Source organism: Pelodiscus sinensis, chromosome 11, assembly GCF_052426305.1.
Source record: "Pelodiscus sinensis isolate ZL-2025 chromosome 11, ASM5242630v1, whole genome shotgun sequence".
Taxonomy (NCBI): domain Eukaryota; kingdom Metazoa; phylum Chordata; order Testudines; family Trionychidae; genus Pelodiscus; species Pelodiscus sinensis.
The window spans coordinates 37,710,555-37,732,129 of NC_143062.1; the positions used below are offsets into that span (position 1 = coordinate 37,710,555).

General features: G+C 44.9%; 2 protein-coding genes across 8 annotated transcripts in view; one reads left to right on the top strand and one right to left on the bottom strand.

The window, feature by feature from the left end:
* The window catches only part of LOC102454172 (contactin-4), a 749,532-nt gene that overhangs the window by 545,383 nt on the left and 182,574 nt on the right, over positions 1 to 21,575 (bottom strand). The window lies entirely within an intron of this gene.
* On the top strand, positions 15,814 to 17,863 carry LOC149523817 (uncharacterized). The gene has a single exon (XM_089781238.1). The coding sequence runs from the start codon at positions 15,961 to 15,963 to the stop codon at positions 17,389 to 17,391; it is 1,431 nt and encodes a 476-aa protein (XP_089637364.1). The 5' UTR covers positions 15,814 to 15,960; the 3' UTR covers positions 17,392 to 17,863.

The window sequence follows — 21,575 nt, forward strand, 5'->3', positions numbered from 1 at the left end:
GTCAGGCAACACTATCAATCTATGTGTGTGTTACTTATCCAAATAACATTTTATAGGATCACATCTCAGGACAGGCAGCCCTGGTAGCCAAAATGTGTGATTCCTCAAATACAAAAATGGAAACGAGAGCTCAAACTTTACAGAAGTCCTGGAAATTTCCCTATTAGCAGCAGAATGTAACACGCAGCACCACCAAGCCTGTCACAATGACTTGTTTTTACTTTATTGCAATAAAATTCCTCTTTTCTTCTGTGTGTGAGTTTGACTGGTTGTTCATTTCAAACTGTCAGTTTAAGGGATTCCTTTTATGAACTTCAGTTCTGACTAGATTATAGAAACTGCTTATGTTATTGGGAATGAAGAGGAAAAGAGATTAAGGCTAGTAAAGATGGGCAAGTGTCATAAAAATAAGTGCATATAATTGGCTAACCTGAAACACAAGTACAAGGAAACGAGCTGGCCAGGCAATAAAAGAACATGAAGAAATGACCTTAACATTTTTGCCTTGGGATGAACTGACTATTGTCTAATCAGCATTCAGTGCTATTGCCATAGACTGAAGGTGGAAACATAATGCAGAAACATGAGAAAGAAGGAAGATAAAAGAAGCAGAGTGAGGAGAGCAACATGTTTCTTATATCAGGCAGAGAGTGGGAGGAAAATGGTACAGACTAATTTATTAGATCTCTGGTATATGGCAAGTCCACAGATATATTTTTCAATATCATGCTTAAATATTTAAGAAGCAAAGTTAAGCAACTTACAAAGAAAGGTATGCATGCATGTATATGTTAAAGTCTTTTACTGCACATTTACATAATGATAATTACCTTGATAAAGTCTTGGGGGGAGATTTTCAAAAGAATTTAAAATCACTAATTGCAGTTGAGTTAATGATTTTGAATGGGAGTTGTGCAACTAAATGCTCTTTGTGCCTCTGAAATCTTATTTCTCCTTTAAAAGCTGATAGAGGCAGAAGCTGTGATTTTCTGTGTGTTTGTATAGTACCTGGCATGTTTGGGTATAGCTGCAATACAAAAGCATAAAGATAGTGTTTGTGTGTATGTGCGCACGCACACACGCATATGTGGAAGGAGAGGATATATTTACGTACACACTAGGTCTCAGTGCTTATCTATCTACAATCGAACCATACAATATTTGCCACAAATGGAAATATGGCAGCTATAAACCTTTGTCAATGTATAATGTCTAACTAGGCAATCACAAAAATGATTCTCTCTAGAAGCTCTCAGATCTTCTGAGAGTTTGTGATATCCTGATACTACCACTCCAGAGCATTTATTTTCTAAAATAAGTCACCCACAGGTCCATCTCAGATTCTGAAAAGAAGAAACTGAATACCAGCATGCATGGCAGTCCAATGTATGACAAAGAAGAAAGGAAGGCCAAATAAAAATGGAGTTATGATACTCAGATTCACAATCTTTATAACTTCCTGATAACCTAGTGGGATGTCCTACATAGCGGTCTATGTAGGATAGAGGTTTTCAGCCAGATCCTCTGTTGGCTATGAATTAACATAGCCCTGTTATCAACAGAGAACTATGCAGTTTTCACTAGCTGAGAAGCTGGTCCTTGTAGGGTAAATGTAATGAACCTTGACTACATACACCCGTTTTCAGATAACCACCAAGATAACCATGCAATCACACATAGTGAGACATTAAAAGCAAGTGAAGGTATCTATTTCCTTTTTAGTATTACTTATTTTCTCATTCATTCTGCTAACCCAAATTCAGATGCTTATTCCCACTAGTTGACAGGACACCAGTGTACACAGAGATACACAATAAAGACTACCCCAAAATTTAAAGTCCTTGATATGAACTGGTCTAGAGCAAAGATGCTTTGTCCAATTACTATTATTCATAGAATGTTGACATGCTTTTTTATTTAAACTCTCAGTAGGGTGCATAGTAGGCATCTAAGTGCTACGTCTGCATATAACTATTTGCACCTTAATATATTTTCAAAACACCTATTTCTCACTGAAATCATAAAGTGATAGATACCAATTTTCAGCTGAGAGAACCACTCTCTGAGCAAGGGAAGGTCTCTCCCTGATGAAATAAAGATGCAAAACAAGCTGGAATCATATCTTCTCATTAGGCAGATTTCCTTCTACTCCTCTTAGATCAAACATGAATTCAAGCAGTAGGAGGTAAGCCCATATCCACTTTGCCATATGTCACCCTATCATGCTTATCCTCAGTCCAGTTAGCTCTTTCAAATGTCATTAAACCCGACTACATTGGAAAATATCATAAGATCACTGCATCTGTGCTGTTCCTGACCCATGGTATTTGTGTCTTTAAAAAGATCTCTGAAAGATTATATAAGAAAAAAGCACTGGCATACTTCAATCTTTGGAAAGCATACCAGGCTCAGTCCTATGAGGGGTTGGACACCCTCATTAACTTTAAAGAGCTAATTGTGATCAGCAGCACCTCATAGAATCAGGCCAATATTAAATACAAAGGAGATTTACAAATTTTGGATTCTGATGCTTCAGTTTTCATACACTGATACAAGACTCACATTGACTCCTGCTGAGGTAGACAGATGTTTGCCCAGAATGAGGAACCAGGGCTTAGGTCCATGTTTTGCATATTATTAATTAGTAATAAAATAGGAATAACCAACAATTAACATTTGTATTTAATATGACATAAAGAGACATCTTTTCAACCACCACCCACAGAGTCATAGACTAAAAGGTATGGTCTCTCCTCCTGAAGAAAAATTGCTGAGCTATTACTTCAGTGAAAGTTTTGCAGAATCCATAACCTTGCAGGACTGGTGTAGGTTTACTTGGCCTTGTCACAGTGCAGGGGGCTGGTCTGGATGACTTCTCAAATTGCCTTTCAGACATACATTTCTGATTAAATTAGTAATCAGTGACTGTTTGGAGAGTGTTGTTATATTCTTTAATAAAAACCAGTTGTTTATGAAAGTTTGTGGCTCCATAGAAGATGATTTCTCATTTATTGACTCTCATTTTGCTTAATTTTCATTTCAAGATGCAGTGCATTACCGTGCTGCATTACAGAGTGCCAAATCCTAGCATTTTTCTCTGAAAGGGTGTTATAATCAGGTGGGACTTAAGCAAATAATTCCCTTTTCCCCCCATTTTTTAACCTTCCAACATTTTCTTAAAGCCCATCAAGGTAGAAAACATGTTCATTTCACCTTGTGCTGATTTAATCAGAGCCTAAGCATCTCACTTTTGTTCATTCCTATTTCAAAACAAAACTCAGGGTAAGTTAACTTGACCATGGGAATACATATATGGATTATTTGCACATGCATGTCAATAAAGCCCATCAGTTCTCCATGATGTAGCACAATGAAGTAAATGAAGTATTCTTGAAATTAGAACAGATTTCCATTCATTCTGAACAGAAAACAAAGCATTAATTGAAGATGCAGCATGTATCCATCCAGTTCTCATTAACGTTCACCCTGCATCTGACCCTGCATTCCTCAGAGTTAGAAATGTTTTCAAGTTTAAAGTCACATTAAAGGGGGAAAAATCCCAGTGTGATTGATAGATACAGTAAATGGAGTTTACGGAAAATGACTGGCTTCAGGCTTCAGTGAATGGTATTTGAAGTAGGGACATGTTGTAAAATTTTTGATGCACTATGTTCCAAACCAGTCATGTCCAAAAAACAAAGTGTTGATTGTATATAAAGAGGTGTTATTTTAAAGCTAATATTCAAAATCAAGTTGGAAAGAGATATCTAATATATATGATAAATGATTCTGGGTCACACATCAATATGAGAAAAGACATAAAGAAAGGAGTTAATTAGAAAGAGGGAAATGTTCAGAAAACATTATGACTATATGTGACTATCATTCCATCACTGTATTTCTTGTGTTTAAAATTCTTTGTGTTTTTCTCCACTTTTTTCCTATGGACTTTTCAGCTCATGGAAGTCCTATGGATTTTTCAACACATGCCTCATAAGAATTGTAGGGGTGGATGCCTTCTGTGCCCATTTTCGTCTTTCTGGCATGGATTCTCTGGTTGGGTTACATTTTCCATGATGCTTCAAGGGCTATTTCTAGATTTAGGCATTTACATTAAAAACAAATCAAAATTTTCTGTGAAAAGGAAATATTTTTAGCAAAAATACTAATTGAACCCAAAGTCCACTTTCCAAATGGAAAATTAGTTGCGTTTCCCACACCAATAAAACCAGAATCTCTCCCAGTATCATAATTAGCAATCTTTGAAATTAGATATAGCACACAAAACATTATATCTGTTTGTTTCTAACACAGGATTACTGTTAGGGAATGGCAGTTCTTTCAATTCCTACCATTTTGTCTCCCCTCCATGGCAATACGTTTTCAGTAGAAGCCTCTTGGTTTTTTTTGCTGAGCAGCTGTCTCTGTCTCATTCTTAAAAGTGTGAGGGGAGGAGCAGGTGAGTGTGGTCCCATCAGTTAGGATGAAGATCTAGGTGGTTTTTTATTAGATTGTACTTAGTCTCCTGCAGTATGTTTGTCTCCAAGGCTTCTGTGCAGAGCATCAAGATTGTCAGCATCATACTGCTTGCTCTTTCCTCAGATTTGGTAAGATGGAGCTGCAGAGAGAGCCCAACCCACCTACCTATTCCTCCTCCCCATCTGCACAGAGCACCCAGAGTGCATTGCATAAGGAAATTGGGTAGGAAGGAAGTGATGCCATAAAGCCATCACTCCATGTAAGTGAGACATATCTGAATCCTCCCCAATCATACAGATGGTGGGAGATGATCTAACTAGTTGGAACTAACAATATCTGACAACCTGTCATCTAACTTGTTTCTTTGAGAGCACAGTTACACAGGCATGCCCAGTAGCACAAGAGAAACACCTTATATATAGTAACTAGCCAATTAGCCTGTCATAAGATGGGATTTTCAGGTCTCTCCTCCACGTCGGTCTTTTCTCCTGAGCCTCCAGTCTCTCGCTCTGTCTCTCTCTCTCTCTCTCCTCCTACTGCCTCCCCCCATCTCTCTCAGCTCTCCTGCGCCTTCTGCCTCCCTAACATCTCTTTCTTTCTCTTCTCCCCCTCCTGCCTCTCACTTTCCCTTTCTCTTCTCCTCCTCCTGCCTCTCACTCTGTCTCCACACTGTCTCTCTCTTTCTCTTCTCCCCGTCCTGCCTCTCACTTCTCTCCACTCTCCTCTGTATCCATCAGGGATACATGAATGGGGCGGGCAGCACTCTGGGATATGTATGCGCCCGGGTGAGTCCGGCTCCCCGCTGGCCTATTCCCTCTCCCTGCCCCCCCCCCCCGTCAGCCAGTTCCTCCTTCTGATTTCCCAAAGCCAGCCTTGCTGCCCCCGACTCCCACCTCCGACCAGCTTTGCTTCCCACTGGCCAGCCCTATGGCCTCCAACCCCCATCCCCGACCAGCTTTGCTTCCCACCAGCCACCTCTCCCCCCGTTTTCCCCTGCCAGCTACGCTGCTACTGCTTCCCCCCCAAGCCAGCCTCACTCCTCTCTTGGCTGGTCCCTCCCCCCTCCTGGCCCCGATCAAGGGTGTCCAGGTTTTTTTACATCCTACCCCAGTGACGTACATGGCCAGGGGGCAGGGCCATGTACATCACCACCCCGCCCCCTTCCCCTCCCGCCGTGGTGCTCGGCTGAGTTCTGTGCCGCTCGGCCAGGCCACCATGGGGGAGCAAGTGGCCATTTGGGCTCCCCCACAGAGGCCCAGCCAAGCGGTGCAGAACTCAGTCAAGCACCATGGCAGGAGGGGAAAGGGGCAGGGCAGTGACGTACACCACCGGGCCCCACCCCCTGGCCATGGACGTCACCGCCATGCCCCCCTTCCCTTCCTGCCATGGCGCTCGCCTGAGTTGTGTGCTGCTTGTCCAGGCCGCCGTGGGGGAGCAAGCGGCCATTTGGGCTCCCCCGCGGCAGCCCGGCCCAGCGGCGCAGAACTGTGCCGAGTGCCACGGTGGGAGGTAAGAGCACCCCCCAGAGGCAAGACTGTAACACTACAGCCTTACAGACTCACAGACATTGTAATCATATATCTAGTAGCCCAGAGTTCAAAATGCCAAGAGTCTCTCACCCTGTGAATTTTATGAAAAATCAGACAATGTGCTGTTTCTTTTGCTTCTTCAATCAAAAGGGAACTATTGAAGTGTTTTAAGGAAACGCGGACTATTTGAAGATGCTAAAAGCAATGGGGAGTGAGAAGTTAGTAGACAAAGATGTGTTTACACAAACAAAAAACAAACCCTAATCCCAATAGGATTTACATTCACAGAGTCTGAACATATGGCAGATGCTTTCTGAATCAAGCTGAATTACTTCAGTTTTTATTGGAGCAAACTTGGACACAGCCTACATAAGGAACACATAATACATCACCCTGCAAGTAGTGCAGTTGTAGCAAATCCTACATAAACACACTGTTGAGAAAATCCCAGCATCCTGACATATTGCTAGCTTCCTGAACAATACTCCATTGCATTAGCTCCACTCAAGAATGCACAGTGCATCTATTTAATCTTTTATGTTTTACAGGCATCACAGATGTGCTAACCTCAACACTTTACCATCTATGTCAGAGGTTCTCAAACTTTTTATACAATTATTATTGTAATTATTATTATTGTGAGAACAACATCCCACCAGAGAAATCTGACTGTGTGGCAACTACAGTAACTCTGTACATGGGAAATTAAATGTATGAAAGTATGCAATTCATTTTAATTTCTGATGAAATTTAGCAGCTAGAAATAAGGAAAAGATGTGTAATGTTCAGGTGACCAGCCTACTCTTAATAGACACCAAATTGTCTGTGGAACAGAACTGGGGAATCTCTCAATTAAGGTAACTCAGTCTGTGGCTACTGGGTGTGGAAAGTGCTAATTTAGCCAACAAAATGGAACCCATAATGTTTCATTAATGTTACTGAAACAATGAATATTGTGAAGTAAATTCATACAAAATTACAGGCAGTCCCCGGGTTACGTACAAGATAGGGACTGTAGGTTTGTTCTTAAGTTGAATCTGTATGTAAGTCGGAACTGGCGTCCAGATTCAGCCGCTGCTGAAACTGATCAGTTTCAACAGCGGCTGAATCTGGATGCCAGTTCTGACTTACATACAGATTCAACTTAAGAACCCCAGGCATCCCCAAGTCAGCTGCTGCTGAAACTGATCAGCAGCTGATTCCAGGAAGCCCGGGGCAGGGGCTTCCTGTAGTCAGCCACTGGTCAGTTTCAGCAGCGGCTGACTTGGGGACGCCTGGGGCAGAGCAGCTGGGGTGCTGCTGGGTTGGTCCAGTAGCACCGCCGCTCCTTGGCGCTACTGGACCAACCCAGCAGCACCCCAGCTACTCAGCCCCAGGAGTCCTGATTCAGCCACTGCTGAATCTGACCAGCAGTGGCTGAATCAGGATGCCTGGGGCAGAACAGCTGGGGTGCTGCCCAGTTGGTCCCGTAGCGCCCAGAGCGGCGCTACGGGACCAACTGGCAGCGCCCCAGCTGCTGTACCACAGGTGTCCGGAGCAAAGCCACGGAGCACGGGGGCAGCGGGACAGCCCAGATGCGCCGTGGCTGTCCTGCTGCCCTTGGGCTCTGTGGCTTTGCTCTGCTTTGCTCCCCCTCCCCCTGGTCTGCAGACCAGGGGGACGGGGAGCAAAGCGGCGGAACACGGGGGCAGCGGACAGCCCAGACGCGTCTGGGCTGTCCGCTGCCCGTGTGCTCCGCGGCTTTGCTCTGCTTTGCCCCCCGTCCCCCTGGTCTGCAGACCAGGGGAATGGGGGGGGGGCAAAGCAGAGCCAAGCCGCGGAGCGCGCTGCCAGCTGATACCCCAGACGCGTCTGGGCTGTCAGCTGACCGCGCGCTCCGCGGCTTGGCTCTGCTTTGCCCCCCCCCCAGTCTGCAGACCAGGGGCACGGGGGGGGGGCAAAGCAGAGCCAAGCCGTGGAGCGCGCGATCAGCTGACAGCCCAGACGCGTCTGGGCTGTCAGCTGGCAGCGCGCTCCGCGGCTTGGCTCTGCTTTGCCCCCCCCCCCCCCGGTCTGCAGACCAGGGGGACGGGGGGGGGGAGGGGGGGCAAAGCAGAGCCAAGCAGAGCCAAGCCTCGGAGCGCGTGGGCAGCGGACAGCCCTGTCCGCTGCCCACGTGTTCCGCCGCTTTGCTTCTTCTCCCTGGTCTGCTGGAGACCAGGGAGAGGAACGGCCCCGTTAGTAACTGCGGATCCGACATAAGTCGGATCCACGTAACTCGGGGACTGCCTGTATATTGGAAAGCACCAGAATTTGTGTAATCTCTGGTTTGAAAAAAAAATTGCATTCAAGAAAAAAAGGCCATTAATTGCCATACTTCAATAGAGAAAAGACTTTGGTTTAGGGATTAGAATACAGACCTTTGCATCAACATGTCTATACTCTACTCTCAGCTCCAGCTTGGACCTGCTCTTTGAAGCTAGGTTACTTATTCAAACCACCCAGTGTCTTTATTCATTCGCAAAACAATAAATTATTAGTATTTATTATTTATATTATAAGAATATCTTGTACTCCAGTCAGGGATTTGGTGCCCATTAAGCTAGTACACATAATGACAAGCAGGTACATGCTCCAGAGGTTTATTACTATTATTTATAATTTGTGTTGTAGCCCTGCCTCAGAGCCCCAGTCAGAAAACAGGATCCCATTGTGCTAGGGCATTGTACAAATTCAGAACAAAAAAGTGGATTCCTGTCCCACCAGACTTACAGTCAAAATATAGTACTAACTGGTTCTACCTTAAGAACCTACTGCATCTCACAAGAAATGAGTTTTAGGATCCTCACATAAAAGAAAGTGCAAAGTGTTTTAGTTATTGCACTTGCTGTTAGTCTGGTTCCTCGGGGGGAAAAGAAAAGAAAAATAAATGGAGGGTTTTGATACATTTTAGTTATTTCTTGTCTTATTAATTTACACACCTAAAAATACATGAGTTCACCCTGCTAGGAGGAATGTCTGAACAACATTATATAAAGTAATAAAGTCTCAGTGCATTATATTGTCATGGCAATAGCCACCCTAGATTTCCCCTCAAGTCTGGTCCTATACAAGTAGTAGGGGATAATATATAATGGCTAAAACCATTAATGTGAGTTTCATTTACCAGAAAACAGTAATGTACAAAGAATGATATTATTTTTTTTCCTTACTTGCAACTTCCACAATACAACACACTATACATCTACTTTGTCCTATACACAAGAGAGGCATACCTCTCAATTATTTCAATTTGCTTAGGAAACATTGAGAGTAAAGGCTGAGTGAATATTTTATCTCAAAAAGCCAGGTAGCTCTTTTCAAGTAACTTGAGTGGGTTTCGCAGATTGAGGTGAATCCACAACCCATCAACTATCCAAAAATGTGACACAATTTATTAGAATAACTACACATCTGTAAGTTATTATAACTCAAATAATAATTCCTATGCACAGGAACCTTTTAAAAGATATCCAGAATAAACACACAATATGCCATAACAGCATACAAGGTTCTTTTATCTTCCCATTTGTAGAGAATTACTAGTGTGAAAGTAGAAAGAATTATACTGTAAGAAAAAGATGAATTGTGCTGTAATAACTGAATAAGTTGAAGGAATTCTGTTTGTCTTTTTAAGAGAAAGAAGAAAAGTATGTTAATGTTGATTGTAGGTATGCAGATCAAGGTGCTAGCCAATTTGGGCCTGAGTTTAACAGGAAAAGGAACATTAAGTGTTAGACAGGAAACAATTCCAGATAATCAGGGAGATATAGCCAGGAGATTGCTGTGTGCTTAATATTGAAATGAAGATACTTAACCACACTAATAATGTGAAGTTTTGCCACACCCTTTGATCTTGTTAACTTGGCCTTTTGACTGTATAAAATCTAGGGGTTTGAACCTTGTATGGTACTCACATTTCCTCCATGCATTCTAGCAAAGCTTTGCAGAATAAACAGAGCAGTCTGCCAAATCTGTGAGTCCTGTCTGACTTTGACAATTTGGAGGTTCTACTGAGATGGCAACCGTCTTCGCTGAAGCTGTGTGATCCCTGACCGTCTTGCAGGACTACCGTGGCAGCCGGCACCTGGGCATTTGACCCGAGCGGTCCTCCGCCAGAACGGAAAGGTGCACAGCCACAGCGAAGTCTACGCCATCGAACCTGTTGGTTCCTGCTCTGTTCTGGTAGGGATCCCGGGATCTAACATCAGGACTCTGGTCAGGTAATTATTTTGTCCGGACTGAGGACTGTCTTGTCTCTGTGTCTATCCGTCTTCCCTGTGGTGTGAGTGAGTCTGGGAGCCATCCCTGTCCAGGGACTGGCCGACCAAGGGGCTCCTGTCCCCACGGTCTGTGTGACTGGAATCTGCACAATCGCAGCCGCACCACGCCTTGGATGAAATCCTTGGAGTGAACGCAAGGGCGATTGAGGCAGTAGCCTGTGGGCTTCTTTTGTGTGTTGCACCGGGCACCGCTCTGACGAACCCGAATTTCCTCCTGGTGTGATTGGTGTGTGAAGTCCTCCTGTATGGGTAACCAGACGTCTAAGCAAGGGCAGTTCCCTAAAGGGACCCCGGCTCATTTTATGTATTTTAGGAAGGGTCCAGACTCCTGTAAATTCCTGGAAAAATGGTCTAGGTTAACCCTAGGGGATCCCAAATCACAGTGGCCACTGTTAGGATCCTGGGACAAAGACCGAGTAGACGTCTTAAGAGACAAACTTGGCCTCCCCAAAACTAAATTGGCTAAAGGAGAGGTAGATTGCTTCATGCAGTGGTGGGAAGAGGCAAATCGTAGATGGACCGAATCGAAGCTCGCCTCCCTTAAAAATTCTAATGATAAATTAAAGGCCCTATTGGATGCAGCCTCTCCCACCACCAGCCCGAGCGCTCCCCTTTACCCAGTTCTGCGTGATGATCCGGATCGAACCCGACCCCCTCCATACTCCCGCCCCACTGAGGGAACAGAGGAAGAAAAGCCTTCGGTAATTTCCGATGATGAGGATGAAGAAAATACCCTTATTGGCCTCGCAGCCCTGCAGAGTGTTCAAGGTCTTCCAACCCCAAAAAGAACCCCTCCACGTTTGAATTGCAAAGATTCCCCTGATTCCTCTTTCGATACTCCCAATTTAATGATCTCACCATCACCCTCTCGCCCTCTTCCCTCTGCTTCCTGGACAAAAACCCCTGATGGAAGGTGGGAAAGGGACTCTGACAAACCTGTTCTGGCACCCTTGCGGGTCCTTAAGACGGAAGGGGGTGGCTCCACTTGGAGTCATAAACCCTGGACTCGTACAGAACTTCTGTCAGTAATTAAAGGTTTTCCTAAGCCACAGGAAAATCCTATTAAATTTGCTGAGGAATTTTTGCTGGTCTGTGAAACCTATGAACCCTCTGAGACAGACCTCCTCCAACTGTGTAAACTGTTAGTCTCTACCAGCCAGTATGAAAAGTGGCTGACTGCAGCAAATTGGCCAGCTGAGGCACGCCATTCAACCATGAAAAATACTGGCCCAGACACCGCGTATAAAGACCAGTGTAGGAATATTTGGAGACGCCTACACGAAGCCATTCCCCGAGTGTGGTCCCCTAAACCAAACTGGGCAGCCATACGCTGTTGCAAACAAAGGCAAGGGGAGAGTCCGGGAGATTATCGGACCCGGCTAACAGACATTTTCTTACAACATTCAGGAATACAACAGCCCGATGAAAATGGACAGGGGGCCCTGGCGCATGCGTTTGTTGATGGTCTCCTACCAGCTACTAGTAGTATGTTAAAGAAAATAAGTGTTGGATGGGAGACCGAAACCATGGACAAATTGCAAGCAGTAGCAGAGCATTGTCACCGCACTCTAAAAGGGAAAGAGGAACAGTCCTCACAAAAGTTAATGGCTCTGCAAATACAGCATTATTCAGGGCAGGGCAGACAGTACCGGGGACGGGGGGGCACCAAGGACGGGGGCGTGGTCGCGGGGGAGGCCGTGGAACTGGATTTTCAGGTTTTGGAGGTGTCTGTAATTACTGTAAGCAGCCCGGACACTGGAAGAACGAGTGTCCGCGCCGACCTAATAACCTTGCAGGCAATCAGCTAGGCTCCCTGCCGGCTGATCCCCAGCCTTACTTTGCGCCGCAACAATGACGGGATGCCGGGGAACCTCAGGAAATTTTAGCTCCCTTACTACCTCTCTCCCCCACTGGTGAATGTGTCCTGACTGTCAATGATCTCTCTCTCCCTTTCCTCGTTGATACAGGAGCTTCACTCTCTGCAGTCCGTACTACCGACCTGCCTGCAGTTCCCCGCTCTGGAAAAACCGTGTCCGCTGTGGGCATTACGGGAATCTCAACCCCTTATCCCCTTTCAAAACCCCTACCGGTTCAAGTTGGTCCCCTCTCCGCAGATCATGCATTCCTTCTCTCTGACTCCACTCCGGTAAACCTTTTGGGTCGGGATCTGTTATGTAAACTTGGCTGTACCATCTACTGCTCCCCGGATGGTGTCTACCTTCAAATTCCCCAGTCCTCCCTGTGTGATTCTGCAGCCTCCCTGCTGTCTGAAACTTCCCTTTCCACTCCGATCCCCTGTTATCCATTGGTTCCGTCCCTTGAACATCTAATTTCGCAGGTTCCTTCCTCTCTATGGCCATCACACCCATCTGAGGTGGGCCATTTAAATACTGAACCTGTTCGCATTACCATTGATGACTCCAAACCCCTGCCTCGCCTGTCCCAGTACCCTCTAAATCCTGAAGCAGAGGCTGGCATTGCTCCAGTCATGACCGCACTGCAGGAACAAGGCATTATTGTCCCCTGTTCCAGCCCCTGTAACACCCCTATCCTCCCAGTTCGAAAAGCTGATGGTAAATCATGGCGGTTTGTTCAGGATCTTCGAGCCATTAACCGCATTGTCATACCCACCTTTCCTGTAGTCCCTAACCCAGCTACGATTCTGGCTTCTATCCCGCCAGATGCAACTCATTTTACTGTTGTGGATTTGTGCTCTGCTTTCTTTTCTGTCCCGGTTCACCCTAAGTCCCAGTATCTTTTTGCCTTTTCTTACAAGGGGCAGCAGTACACATGGACCACACTTCCCCAGGGGTATACAGAAAGCCCGTCTTACTTTTCCCAAGCATTAGCCAGAGACCTCGCCGACCTGGTTTTCCCAGCAGGGTCCACACTGGTCCAATATGTAGATGACCTACTCCTCTGTTCCCCTTCATTATCTGCCTCAGAAACTGACTCTTTACTGCTTCTCACTTCCCTAGCAAACAAAGGCCACAAGGCTTCTCGCTCTAAGCTACAGCTCTGCCAAGTCTCTGTCACATACCTTGGCTTTCTTCTCTCCCAGGGTTCCCGTACGCTTTCTCCCACCCGCATCCAAGCCATCCTTAGCTTTCCCCGACCTCGCTCCCCACGCCAAGTCAGAAAATTTTTGGGCATGGCGGGTTTTTGTAGACAATGGGTTGCCCAATATTCTTCTCTCGCTAAACCGCTCCAAGAACTCACTCGGTTCTCTGTACCTGACCCTATGCCATGGCCCCCAGAGGCCGAATCTGCTTTTATTTCTCTCAAACAGAGTTTGGCTTCTGCCCCCGCCTTAGGGTTACCTGACTATTGTAAGCCCTTTACCCTTTTCTGCCACGAGCAATCTGGGTGTGCACTTGGGGTTCTTACTCAGGAGCATGGTGGCAAAAATCGTCCAGTAGCTTATTTCTCTGCCACCTTGGATCCTGTTGCCCAAGGTCTACCCCCCTGTCTGCGTGCTGTGGCTGCCGCAGCACGCCTGATTGAAATGTCTGAGTCCCTTGTCCTCCGCTCTCCTGTTTCTCTCATGGTCCCTCACTCTGTAGAAACTCTCCTGCTACAACGTAATACAGCTCACCTTTCCTCTGCCCGCCTCACTAGGTACGAACTTTTACTGCTTTTGGCTTCGCATATCACCATAAAGCGCTGTTCTCAGCTGAACCCTGCCACTCTCCTTCCTCTGTCTAATGACGGTGAACCCCACGACTGCCTTGCAACTGTCTCTGCTGTCACCGTCCCGCGCCCCGACCTTTCTGATGTCCCTGTCTCTAACTCCGACCTTGTGTTATTCACTGACGGTTCCTGCTTTAGAGATAGCCAAGGTCGTCTCCTTGCAGGATACGCTGTGGTATCACTCTCTGAAACCCTAGAAGCTGCGCCTTTACCTTCTGTGACCTCAGCACAAGTTGCGGAACTAGTTGCCCTAACCCGCGCTTGCTTTCTGGCTGAGGGACGCTCCGCCACCATTTATACTGATTCTCGATATGCTTTTGGGGTTGTACATGACTTTGGCACCCTCTGGCAAGCTCGGGGTTTCCTTACCTCTGCTGGTACCCCTATCAAGAATGGCCCCTACATTTCTGCTCTCCTGTATGCAGTTTTACTCCCATCTGCCTTAGCTATTGTTAAGTGCCCGGGCCACTCCACAGCAGATACTGATGTTGCTAAGGGTAATGCATTTGCTGATGCAGCTGCTAAACATGCTGCTGCCATAGAACCTTCCCCAGATGCATTTCTTGGCTCCCTTTCTGTACCATCCCTTTCTGAACTTACTCTGCTCCAAGACTCAGCCCCAGAAACAGAAAAAGACTCCTGGGTCACCCAGGGTTGCTCTCTACACCCTGATTCCCTTTGGCGCTCGCCTAGTGGTGCCTTTGTGGCCCCCTTCTCGCTCTACCCAGCTTTGGCCGCCCTGCTACACGGCGTTTCGCATGTCGGAAAGGAGGGTATGATCTCTGCTGTAACTAAGGCAGGATGGTGGGCCCCCCATTTCAGCTCTTTTGCAGCTCGCCACTGTGCCGCCTGTACCACTTGCCAAAGCTACAATGTTGGCAAACCTGTAAAGGTAGCTCAAGGGTTCCGAGGCCTGCCCCAGGCACTGTTCTTGCATTGGCAGCTTGATTTTGTACAAATGCCTAAGTGTCAACGCTATGAATTCATTCTGGTTATGGTATGCTTATTTTCGGGCTGGATTGAAGCCTTTCCTTGTCGCAAAGCTGATTCACTGTCTGTTGCCAAATGTTTGTTAAATCATATTACGCCTGCCAAAGGAATTCCTGCCACTTTGTCCAGTGACCGGGGTACACATTTTACTGGACAACTTGTTCAGCACCTGGATCGTGTATTACATGTCACGCACTTGCTGCACTGTCCCTACCACCCACAGAGCGCAGGTGCAGTTGAAAGACGAAATGGCATGCTAAAAAATAAGCTTGCAAAAATTTGTGACTCTACAGGGTTAAGCTGGCCAGCAGCCTTACCATTGGCCCTTATGGAAATTCGATCCACCCCATCCCAGAGACATAAATTAAGTCCTTTTGAAATTGTTATGGGGCGCCCTATGCGAACAATGGCTACCATTACTCCAGTCTCAGACTTGAACTTGACTCACAGTATACTCCTTCAGTACTGCAAGGGACTAATGCAAGCTGTAAGTCACTTCCATTCACAGGTTCGAGCCGCCTGGCCAACCGAACCCACCTCTGACGCCTGCCACACCCTCGAGACAGGTGATTGGGTCTACATACGACACCACCAACGAAAACACGCCTTGGAACCCCGGTGGAAGGGTCCACATCAGGTGCTGCTCACTACCCAGACGGCTGTTAAGCTATCCGGCATAGCAGCATGGATACATGCTTCTCAGTGTAAGAAGGCACCACCCCCAGCAGACCAGCCATCGCCTCAGGACCACGCAGAGTCAATTTTGACTCCAGAAGAAGACGTAGAGGAACAGCCTGCAATACCTTACAACCTACGTTCACGTAAGGATTGCCTGAAGCAGACGACAACCAAAAGCAAGGCCCAAGAAGAAGCAGCAGTGAGCCTAGCGCCTGCTGCCTGGTGGACATAAAACCGTGACTGCGGTTCCCTCAGCTGAGGTTGTCAGAACCAAAAAGGGTCTTGCCTCCAGCATGTGCCTCTGGTGGGGCCTGTTCCTCGGCTACTGGTGTCTTAAGGTCTGGGGAATCCACAATGACAATGACAATTCTTTTATCCACCAGCAAGTATGGATCGCTCAGACCCTTAATATCTCTAATTGCTGGGTCTGCAGCCACATCCCAGCCCACTCACAAGCTGGTGTTCCTGTCTTGGCAATCCCACTTAATTCCCCAGGCCTCACCGGAGGACCTCATCCGTTTAACAAGACATGGAACAGTAATGACACTTGGGAAGCAGTAGGAATAAATGTATCTAAATGGATAAGCGTGGTGGAGGGAAAAGGTCACTGGTGTTGGGTGTGTAATGGGACGGGGCTGAATCTGGGGAGGAGCAGTTGTCTTCAGCATATTGTAACCAATGGTGTATGGGATTATTCAAACAAGATTGAAAAATGGAGGACCGGGTATGGGGATATGAATTTTTTCTCAACCTGGGATCAAACAGGGAAATCACTCTCCTGCTCCCGCTACAGCCACCCTAGTGAGAACAGTACAATCTTTCAATGCCATGCAAATAACACCACTCCCCGTAAGGAGAATCACCGTGTGCCCTTCGGGGGATATTACTCCTCCTTTGTAGACACCTATATGGCAAAGGGGTGCAACCGACCCTTCCCGGCTTTGATAGGGCATCATTGGGTCTGTGGGACAAAGGCCTATACCACATTACCAGTTAACTGGTCAGGTATCTGTTATCCCGCCCAACTCTTCCCACAATTCCGAGTGTTAGAGTCCTTCCCACGAGAACGCCTCCGTAATTTTATGCGAAAAAGAAGGGACCTGTCGGATGCCCAATGGTATGTGAATCACATAAGCCCTTTAACTTGGGAAGAGGCTATTGGTGGTTCCTTTATCCCACTTGGGGGAGTAATACATCATGCAAAAAGGCTTCTGAGGTTACAAGCAGTAGTTGAAATCATGGCAAATGAAACTGGAGAAAGTTTAAGGGCCCTGGCCAAAGAAACGGGAGCGATCAGACAAGTGGTCCTCCAAAACCGTCAGGCATTGGATATAGTGCTGGCAGCAAAAGGAGGCACCTGTGCTCTCATTGGCAAAGAATGTTGTGTATATATACCAGACAACACCAATGATGTAATAGATCGCGCTAACTACTTAGAGAAGATTGCATATCTTCCTCACGAAGAGCCAAGTTCCCTGTGGAAATGGCTGAGTAACTTGTTCAATTTCTCTGGCATAGGAAACTGGTTGTTTCAGGGAGCCCTGACTATCCTATTTGGGATCTTAATGATTTTTGTATGTTTTCAGTTAATCTCCTGTTGTATCCAAAACTGTGCAAAACATATCACACAGCTAGCTACCCCTCACCAGAGTGCTAATCTGATGATTTTAAATATCACTGATGAACAGAGAGACAAAGAACGGTTAATGCAAGGAACCCAGTAATTGTTGGTCATAGGCGAAGCTTGACCAAAAGGAGGGATTGTGAAAGTAGAAAGAATTATACTGTAAGAAAAAGATGAATTGTGCTGTAATAACTGAATAAGTTGAAGGAATTCTGTTTGTCTTTTTAAGAGAAAGAAGAAAAGTATGTTAATGTTGATTGTAGGTATGCAGATCAAGGTGCTAGCCAATTTGGGCCTGAGTTTAACAGGAAAAGGAACATTAAGTGTTAGACAGGAAACAATTCCAGATAATCAGGGAGATATAGCCAGGAGATTGCTGTGTGCTTAATATTGAAATGAAGATACTTAACCACACTAATAATGTGAAGTTTTGCCACACCCTTTGATCTTGTTAACTTGGCCTTTTGACTGTATAAAATCTAGGGGTTTGAACCTTGTATGGTACTCACATTTCCTCCATGCATTCTAGCAAAGCTTTGCAGAATAAACAGAGCAGTCTGCCAAATCTGTGAGTCCTGTCTGACTTTGACAATTGCATTGGCAAATGGTCTAATTTGATCACCTTTTTCGTACTCTTGCTATTTATCTCTTCACTCTTCCTCATGTCCATGGCAAGAATAATTGCACAACTCTTCCTCCATCTAGCAGGTCACCTTTGAAGTACCCATCAATACCATCCTATGAACCAGCTACTGAGTGAGGGACTGGAACCAATCCAATTGACTTGTATCCCTCCCTTGGTCCCTCACATTTCTATAGGTTCTAGCTTCAGGTTGTACCAGAAGCAAAGATGTTGACTAGAATCTCAAATGATGTAACTGGACTACTTGCCTGATGTAAAATGAAATCTGGAGAGATAGACTAACAGCAACTGAGCATTTAGCTTATATCATTAAAAAAAGTTTATATTTATGTGGTACTTTTCATCCTGAAGGGTTCCCAAGATTTTTATAAACTTATAATAAAACATACAAAATACATCCAATATCTGTGCATGTACATTAAAACAAAATAATTAATTGCATTTATTAGCATTTTTTTCCTCACACCATCAATACATTCCAGGCACTGCATAACACAAAAAACTAATCAAAACACAGTACAAAAAACTTATTACCAGTGACCTTGCTAAATTCAAACAGATAGAAGCCACTACATTTCATTGGTATTTCTATTTATTAAAACAATACAGCCCCATTGTAAATTACTGGCTATTGCTGAATTCAATGACACAGAACTGATTGCTTCTCTGTCATTTAATTCAGTGTGTGGCATCAAATTGTGTGTGGTATCAAACTTTACATTGACAGTCACATAATTCTGTGCTACTAGGCATATTGGTCCTATTGAGTGTACAAATAAATTGCAAGGGCAGTAACCACATATCGGAGGCGAAGAACTTCAATGTTTGGTACCAATAGTATAGTCGTGCATAAGGGTGCTGAAAGGACCATACTTCATTGGAGTGATTATTTACTGAGCTACTAGACACCGACAGATCCACAACTATTCAGTCAGTATAGTGCCAAAAGTCACCCACACAAGGTCTCCTTAAATCCTGGATTGAATGAAAGAATGGACAAGGAACTATGCCATGCAAATTCTGCTGTTCTCTGTAGAAGGCAGGAAAGAAGTACTCAAAAGGTTTAAGGGATCTAAATTTGCAGAGTTTCCAAGAAATGCGTTCCTTAAGTAGAGACTGAAGCCTTGTAATTAGTATGGGGCACTACCATTAGCTCCTGTCCAACTGACATGTTTCCATTTAGGAATATGCCACACATAGCAATTATTCTCTATCTGAGCTCTCAGACCCCAGTAATGCCTCACTAAACCCACACAGCCCCAAACCAATGCTGTAATGAAGTGCAAGAGCATGCAACACAGCCACTTTCCTCATTCCTTGACTTTAGTCCATGTTAGTAGACTTTCTACTCCTTGGCTTCTGTTTACAGCCTAGGATGGATAGCACCCAGTGAGCCCGTGAGTACTGAGAGATTTGCTCCAGTGACATAATTTGATCATCCATGGATAACTTCTACTTCCTGACATTTACTGCAAGGGATTTGATCTGCGGAGGAAAAATAAAAATGCCACTCTCCTAAGGACCTGATTCCTTCCTTTAGTGTTCTGCACCAGTGTCACCCCAGCAGAGTGAATGGAGTTACTCCTCTTTTACACCAAAAGAAGAGGACAGTTGGGTCCAATGCAGACATACTCAATGTATACATTTTACTGGACTTACTACAAGGTATATAAATGGAGTGTGTCTATACTGGACCTAATTCTCTGTACTTGAGAATCATAGGATGATTATGAAGAAAATCCCAGTACTGTTCATTGTTTTCCCCAGTATAAATCTTAGCATGGGTTGAGTTCTGTGTTCTGATTCTGAAGATCCCGAACTACTTTAACTTCAATAGGAAATCATAACATGCAGTTATTCTGTTCTCCTCCCACATACAAGTCAAGTGTTAGATAGAAATAAAACAAAGAAATGTTATTTTCATTCAATTTATTATAAATCATGTAGGGATACATTGTAGTGCTTTACTTAGTGCTTTGTGTAAGGGCCAGGGAACAGGGAAGAGACCTGACTGCTGTGCTGGAAAGCCCAAACAAGCCCTTGTCAAGGAACCAAGGAAGAGAGGCAAGCCCTTGTTAGTAAGCCACAAAGCAGGGGCAAGACCCTGTTCTGCTTGTGGAGAGGGCTGGCAAACTGCAAGCAGGATCAATCTGCAAGCTGGAGAGTTGTGAGAGAGGAATACTGATATGAAAATCAGAGATTTGTGTCCTGTTACTGCACTATTTTTTACCATATTCTGGAATTTTGCATGAGAACTGGTTTTTCTGGACCTTCTCCAAGACTGCATGTTAGCATATTCGCAGGTGTCCTAGCTCTGAAGACCTCTCGATCATGCTACTGTTGAACACTGCCAGGCCTTTCAGTTTTATTTATCCCTGACTAGTTTATGGCCACTTCGCAGGTGTGTGGGGCAGGGGAAGATGTCTCACCTTGTTTGGAGAGCCTGACATTGTGCTTAAGCAGGACAAGCATGCCAGGGCATATGATATGACAAAGAAATCTGTCTGCACAATCAATTGCTCAACCAGGTAGTGTCAGCAGTACAAAATAAAAAAAAATGCTTTAAAATTGTAAATAACATTTCTCTAAGTATGGAGACAGATCATCATAATTTATGGCTTTGCTTCTGAAAATAAATTAGGTGTATACTGCCTAATTCAAAGCCCACTGAAATTAACATGAAGGCTCTCCCTGACTTCAGTGAGCTTCAGAACAGGTCTTTGGGGAGTGATAGGGAATGGGTTGGTTTGCTCTGATTTGTATAAGAGGAGCTTTTTAATCTGTCTTTTGGTACAGTTTCTGATCACTGGGGTAAAGGGAGGACAGTGTATTTCATAAGGAGCTATAGATGTGCAAGGTATTTTTTGTCTGATATTGTTTCTTCAGTGTCTTTTCCCTTTATGTTCGTCTTTTCTTTTGTTCTATCTCAGCCTTTTATCATACACCAAAGATTAATTTTGAATTTTCTGCTGATTGTATGAACATGGACTTCAGGCACAAAAGCTTCTTTTATGGGAAACATTAATATTCACATTGACATTCCTTAACATCTACTTTCTGAAAGGTTTAATAATTTTCTAAAACCTCTTGATTTTGTCACAGTGAATTGTAGTCACAAAAAAACTTGCACTCTGTCTTGGGCTCTGGCATTTACCTTGAGTTTTGCCTGCATAATTAGCACTGGTTATGTCCTTATTCATCATTTTAGTAATTGTGATTTCTCATCCTACCTCGTTTTTATGAAAGACAACTTCAACCTGAGCAGTAATGGGAGTTTGGGCCATGAGAGGAGGAATCATTCTCTCCTCAAGCATCATTTAAACTGGACCTGTTAATTTCAAGATAGTGAAATAGGAGCCTCTTAGTATAGCTTCCTGCAATCAAGGTTCAAGCTTAAGATAGCAAGCAATTTCTCAGGAGTGGTAGTGATTCTCTTAGAAGCCCAGGCTCAGAGCTCAAACAGTTTTCCTTTGAAACACTGCTGCGTAAGCAAAGCTAGCCAATGCTTCAAAGGTGCCTCTTCCTCCTACTGCTTACCTGCTGTGACCACCACTACCTAAGTGCTGGGTCTGCAGAGAGCTAAGCTTAAAATGTTATGTGTAAGAAGATGGAGGTGCTGGAGGAATAATCTATACTGGGAT

Coding starts and splice junctions, on each gene's coding strand:
- LOC149523817 (XM_089781238.1), top strand. CDS start 15,961: ATGTGCCTCTGGTGGGGCCTGTTCCTCGGCTACTGGTGTCTTAAGGTC.